At 36.2% G+C, this 6,522-nt stretch overlaps 3 protein-coding genes across 3 annotated transcripts in view; 1 reads left to right on the top strand and 2 right to left on the bottom strand.

Moving 5' to 3' along the window:
* Positions 1-2,389, bottom strand: part of LOC107045013 (putative uncharacterized protein DDB_G0277255) — an 8,048-nt gene extending 5,659 nt beyond the window's left edge. The window contains exon 1 of the mRNA XM_015267105.2: positions 1,848-2,389. The gene's annotated coding sequence lies outside the window, so the exon portion shown is untranslated. The remainder of the gene's footprint in view (positions 1-1,847) is intronic.
* Positions 2,238-4,161, top strand: LOC107045022 (EARP-interacting protein homolog). Its single transcript, XM_015267116.2, has 6 exons — positions 2,238-2,540; positions 2,636-2,732; positions 2,815-3,040; positions 3,108-3,343; positions 3,415-3,596; positions 3,690-4,161. Exons 2-6 carry the CDS (start codon positions 2,685-2,687, stop codon positions 4,129-4,131), a joined length of 1,134 nt encoding a protein of 377 aa, XP_015122602.1. The 5' UTR covers positions 2,238-2,540; positions 2,636-2,684; the 3' UTR covers positions 4,132-4,161.
* LOC107045045 (RNA-binding protein pno1) lies at positions 4,159-5,237 on the bottom strand. Its single transcript, XM_015267160.1, has 3 exons — positions 5,002-5,237; positions 4,837-4,926; positions 4,159-4,752 (listed from the first exon to the last, which is right to left on the bottom strand). The coding sequence occupies exons 1-3, from the start codon at positions 5,101-5,103 to the stop codon at positions 4,225-4,227; spliced, it is 720 nt and encodes a 239-aa protein (XP_015122646.1). The 5' UTR covers positions 5,104-5,237; the 3' UTR covers positions 4,159-4,224.
* Positions 5,238-6,522: the final 1,285 nt, after the last annotated feature.

Here is a 6,522-nt window from a genome sequence, read left to right as displayed (position 1 = left end):
TTGTAATACCACAAGAACTTCAAAATTATCGGGTATTTTCCGATAGGTTCGTTTGCATACAACCGAAGTCGTCAAGTCGTAGTTCCTTGATACTATGCAAGGAACCTTGAGGAAAATGCCCGATTAATTTTGAAGCTCGTGTGGTATTCGGGGGATTATTTTTCCAATCCAAATGTCGGGCAATATAATTGGACCATGAGACGAAACTCACAATTGAGAAACGAAAATTGTATAATTAACACAACGACACAATTGAATTCAATCTGTCAGTTTGACGAGGGGTTAATTCGACTGCATGATGTTTTGTTTTTTATATAGCAACTACCAGAGAAAATTATCAAAAAATTATCAGTTGAAAACCCTGTAGCTTGTACCACGTGATGTCCAATGGGCCAATTATATTGCCCGATATTTGGGTTGGAAAAATAATTAAGAAAATTTTTCTCCGTGTATAAATAAAAAATAAATGCCCAATTTGAATTAATTGCAATCTGTTGTCATGTGATCGAGTAATTATGAATAATTAACATGATTATGTCTTGTACACATTGGGTCTATGTTGAACATCATCATGTATAAAAGATGATATACATATTAAAGTAATGGACTAGAAGCGTTTTTACACAGCGACTGATGACGCGTATCAATTAATATTTAATTCACCTTGCACATAACTCTCTCAAATACTTGAAAGTATATTGAAGTGACACGGAAATTCTATTGTCTATTTCAAATAGTTAGCTATATAAGCGTGACGAAGAGCCGACGGAATTTCCGGTAAATGGCACAAACGACTGTTTTGGCTCATACTGTCTGTTTTTTCAACTAACAGTTGGAGTTGAATTTTCCCCATTTGACTGAATCCTATTTGGTAACAATGAGTATTTATTACATATATAAAAAATACTCCTCCATATGCCGGTTGTGCGATTTACATTCACTTGAGCTACATCATATTCATTGAGTGATTATTTTGACACTGAATTTCATATAGTAAGAGAGAGTGGGGTAAAACGGTCCCTTTTGACTTTTTTTGTGATACTCAGAACTCAGAAACAAATTCATTAATTGAGATCAGTCTAGGCGCATTTTAAACGGGGAAAAAATCAAAAGGGGCCGTTTTACCCCACTCTCCCCTATAGTTGAAATGGAAAAAATAATATAATACATATCGTTTTTGGTTGGTGAAAAACTTGTACTAGTACTCGACGATATTTCTAGACATGTTTATTGACCGCCGGTGGCATACCAACCATAAAATTGAGGTACACACACGAGTAATTCCTCAATGCTTTGGGTATTCCTGGATTATTTTCAATATATACATATATACTCATCACAAAAGGAGAAGCTCCAAGTTTTCACTAAACTTAATCGTTTGGTGAATTCCACACAGAGAGACCAGTAATAATTCACCAACGAATCTGAATCATTGATTGATTTCACTCGATCATTCCCTACCATCAATGCAATTCAATAAGATACTAATGATGTTCACTTCCATCACAAGGTTTTTAAAGGAAAAGGAACTTTCTTATATACGATGATGATGCGCGCAAAACATCCTGTCGCATAAGATGGGATGAAGGAGAAAATGACCTTGAATCATTTATTTTGTAATAATTGAAGCATTAATCTGAAAACTACCTGGCAAAAAGCATTTTTATATCGAAACAAAATTGCGGTCGTCCCTTAAGGAATTGTTACATATAGTGCATAACATATATTTGACTGAAGGAAAAATATATATTATGTTCACGAGATGATAAGTATGCATCTCATTGGAATAACAGTACACAGAGTTTAATTAATTAATGGGCGGTAGTGGTAGGTATATATATACTCACACTGTTCGATTAACAAAACACAAGTGGACAGCGGTGTATACACTTGCACGGCATAACGTTTTCATCCCATTTGATAATTTCACTCAAGCTTCACGAAATTTCACGATTCAATTAAACAAAAACACAAAGATATATAAGAAGAGTATACGATATATATGATGATGTTGAAAAGTCATCCAAACGTGACCATAATAACATCTCCATCAGTAGGAAAGGACCAGTGAAATTTTTTTATGCAGAAGCACACACTGTTTAAAGATTTCCATTAGAGTAGGAGTTTATCACGAGAATTTCTGCCACTTGCGTCCGACTATAGAGCGCGAGACTGTGGTTCAATTTGGTACAAGTATAATTTATATATATATGTATATATATAGAGTATTATTATTATATTTGGTGACCCCACGGCTGGCTCTGGCTGGCTAACTGGCTAGCTGTCCCCCACCACCGTTTTCCCCTTATTCCCCTTCACACGCCGCACACTGTCAAGTCACTGTCGCTCTGTAGGTCGTTCTGGGTTGGTTCCATATGCGTACCGGTGATCGGTGGTGTGCTTGACGTCTACGATATATTCACTCGGTGGCTTTACGAAATGTATACAATGCAATGCTGCATGCGCAGTGCGCACACACTCCAAAAAGACTGAGAAAAAGAGGAGCGCAAAGACAAATGTTTCACTTGATTCACCTCAAGGTTGCAGCACATTGTGCAGAACAAATTAGATATTTTAATAAAATTGAGAATTCAAGATTGCTCAATATAAAGTATTGTTTTGCATTTCTCAACAGCACCAGCAGTGATTGGAGGTTATACAGATTGCTCATCTCCATCTCCACAATGGATAACAACAACAACAACCCTGTAATCTATGGCTTGGAGTTTCAGGTGATTTGTTGATTTGTTGCCATTTTAATTGTCCTTGCTGGATTACAAATTACAAATATAGTAAATTACATACTTTTTTCAGGCACGTGCTTTATCAGCGCAGAGTGCCGAAACTGATATAGTCAGGTTTCTCGTTGGAACTCAATCGTTAAAGTTGGCAAATAATCAAGTACACTTGGTGGAATTGAACGATGAAACTAATACACTAAGAACCCAAGTTTATCATCATACAGTTGGAGAAATATGGTCTCTGGAAGCATCAACAACAGATCCGGATAAATTAATTACCTCATACAATACTTTAAATGGTAATAAATGGGAGAAAGCTGTTGAATTTGAAAGATTAATTTCTAGACTTACGATACTGAATTTCAGAGGAGGGTATGTGTGTAATGAAAGGTGCCTTGTGGAGACTTCCAGATCTCAACCAAGAGGACGCAACCATTCTAAATCATGCTGAAAATAATTTACAAAAACTAGCGGATATCGATACAACTCCATATGGAAATGATTTGAAGACAATTATTTATCATCCAATAGATGGTGCAAAAGCAGTGGCAGTGGTTGATAACAAATTTGTTCTTTTGACTTTTGATGAAGCCATTCCTCAGGTATTAATTATTAAATATACCGTTATTCTTTAATAACAATAATTTTATTTTATTTGTTGATATATTTTCAGGTTTCGACAGTAGGTACATTGACAAGTAAAGGACAGCCTCGATTCACAACGGGTAAATGGAATCCTCACAATGGCTGCAATCAATTTGTCACACTCAATGATAATAATATTAGGGGATGGGATTTAAGAAGTCCATCAGAGGAAGCTTGGACAATTCTTTCAGCTCATTCTCAAATAATAAGGTATGCCCCCTCTCTCCCCCCTCAAACACAAATGGTATTTGTCAAATAAATCAATAACTAATGACGATTATTAAATCACTCTCTCTTCTCTAGAGATCTGGATTTCAATATAAATAAACAATACATATTAGCAACTTGCGGAGATGATGGATATATGAAATTTTGGGACATAAGATCTCCTAGTGCACCATTAGCATGCCGAATGGAGCACTCTCATTGGGTCTGGAAAATTCGAATTAATCGTTTTCATGATCAACTTGTGTTAACATCAAGCAGTGATTCCCGAGTCATTCTTTCCAGCATTCCTTCAGTATCGTCAGAGCCATATGGTGAAACCATCTCAATAGAAAATTCAATGAATGATAAAAAAATAATGGACGATGGAGTGATTGGTAAATACGAAGAACATGAGGACAGTGTATATGCTGTTGAATGGTCATCAGCTGATCCCTGGACTTTTGCATCACTCAGTTACGATGGACGGCTGGTTATTAACAAAGTACCGCGTAAATACAAGTATAAAATTCTTTTATAAATCTAATTAAATAAATCATACTAGAAATTATGAATGTTATTAATTATTTTTTATTATTATTATCATTATTAATAGGCTTAACAAGAAATTAAGTTAGAATTTTTCACTAACACGCGAGGCAACATTTCTCAGTTGTCCGTAAACTTTTGATGGAGGACTTCCTAGAATCAAACTACAAATGGCTCTTCTTGCCAATTGAATGTTCTGAAATGAGCCTAGGATATGAATTTTTGTGTCCGCCAATACAATCCGCGTTTTTGTTACATTTTCAATAGTAAATTTAGTTCTTCCACCTTTACCCGCTAATCGTCCTATTGCTCTTGACAAGTGATCTCCCTTCAATGGTTTCACGTCCTGCACTTGGAAAGTTTCTACAAATAAGTCGTCCAAACGTAAAAGGGCCATTGCATCTTCGACTTCGAAGCCTATAACAAAAGCTTTCACGAAATCAGCCCCTTTCTGTAGATTTGATATGTCTGGAGTTTCCGGGGCTGTACGAAGTTCTACGTTTCTAGTTTTCAGATTGAAACGTATTTGCAGTTGGAGATGTTCAACAACTGGTGTGAAGATCTTTGTCCAGTTTTCTTTTAGAGGAGTATATCTGTGAGCTGGAACAGCTATCTAAATTAATAGAAAGAGGGGGGGAGATTACTTTTTTAATTCAAGTTTTTTCTATCCTTGCCACAACTTTTTCTATTCACTAACCTTTCTCTGCTCTCCTCCTTGAACATTTTTCGAACGTTTAAAGGCAGGTTTTCTTTTGACTTTACCCTCAATCCCATTCACAGCATCAACCTAACAAATTTATGAGAAAATACAATTACATCAAGGGTCAGTAATAATAAAAAGAAAAATAACCTCAATCCTCACCTCCATATAACTTTCACTTGCATGTCGCCGTTTTGAACATTTCGCGTCCAATTTTTCTTGGTTCTCTGCTGCTGAGGTGTTTTTTTCACTTGTTGTACTCATTTTCTCTCCAATTTTACGCTTAGTTAATCAATTAATCAATCTATTACTAGACACTGTATTTTGTTCCAAAAACGTGCCAATGAATATCGGTCAACTAGAGTGCGATATAATCGTCAGCCGACCAATTGCACCAGGCTGACGACAAAAGTGTCTAAAATTTGATTGCGTTGTGTGTGCGAGTGCCCGTGCGCCTAGGTGGCGTTTTCTTATTTAGCGAGTCCAATAGCATCACCAGGCAACGCGCGTGCGCACATAGGCTTTGCTTTGACGAGTAAGTTATGTTTTGCCGCGAAAATGATATGTAGGGGAGGGTGCGGTAAAATGGACACTTAAGACTATTTTAAAATCATTTATAACTCAGAAACAAATTTATCAATTGAGCTCAGTTTAGGCTCGTCACAAAGGGAAAGAATCGTTCTTTGCATTGAAACAAAATTATTAAATTTCATCAACATTTCAACCCCTCATTAACATTTTTAAAAAAGTCAAAAGTGTCCGTTTTACCCCAACCTTCCCTACTCGAACGACTTGAGAGGACAGACGATTAAAGAAATTTGCAAAATCGAAAATTCCAACGAAGGATATTGTCCAAAAACCGGTGGATTAATCCATCATTTCATTTACATCAAAGTACAATCTATTGTTTCAGGCTAAATCCATTCATTTTCCACTCTATTTTGATAATTTTCATCGGAGAAAAAGTTTGTTTCCTGGTCTCCGTTAATCATTTACCCTCATTTTCCTTAATATTTTGTACTTGTAAAAGAGACGATAAAATATGTGTTCCCGTCAATTTCGCACGAATAATACGGGCCATCCATACGTTAAGACGATTAACGAGTCGGGAGATTAGTTGGGGTGGAAGGTGAACTCAAAGTCTTTGAGAGAATTAGTATAGATGGAATGTTGGTCTTGATGATTATCGACTTACGCCCAATGAAATTCGAAGGAAATCCCGAGAGATTGGTGCCGATGCTGTTTTTGCTTTTCAATTGAAGTATCCCATTCATAGAAAAAAATAAAAAATTAAAAAACGTGAAAATTTATTATCAAGACACTAGAAGGCACCTTTTAGAAGAATGTGGTTTCAAAAAGCCATTACTATTACTTGACCTACTCGGGGGTTGGACCAAAGATGACAATGTTCCACTTTCCGTGAGAGTAAAACAACATCAGGCGGTACTTGAGCAGAAGGGACGTAGTACTCCATATAGAGACACGCTTTTGGCTATTTTTTCAAGTCCACTGATGTACGCAGGACCAATTAAAGTGAGTGTTGGTGTAATAAAAATACGAAGAAGAAGAAGAAGAAAAAAAACATAGTTTGACATATCTTGGGTGAAAAATACTTGTTGAATATTATAAAAATATGCGAACCGAGGGGATGATCTAGATGATTAAGTCAACTCATACAATAAC

This window comes from Diachasma alloeum, unplaced genomic scaffold (assembly GCF_001412515.2).
Source record: "Diachasma alloeum isolate Michigan unplaced genomic scaffold, Dall2.0 Dall_scaffold_00180, whole genome shotgun sequence".
Classification (NCBI taxonomy): Eukaryota; Metazoa; Arthropoda; class Insecta; order Hymenoptera; family Braconidae; genus Diachasma; species Diachasma alloeum.
Note: the sequence above shows the minus strand (reverse complement) of the source record. Positions and strands in the feature narration are given on the sequence as shown.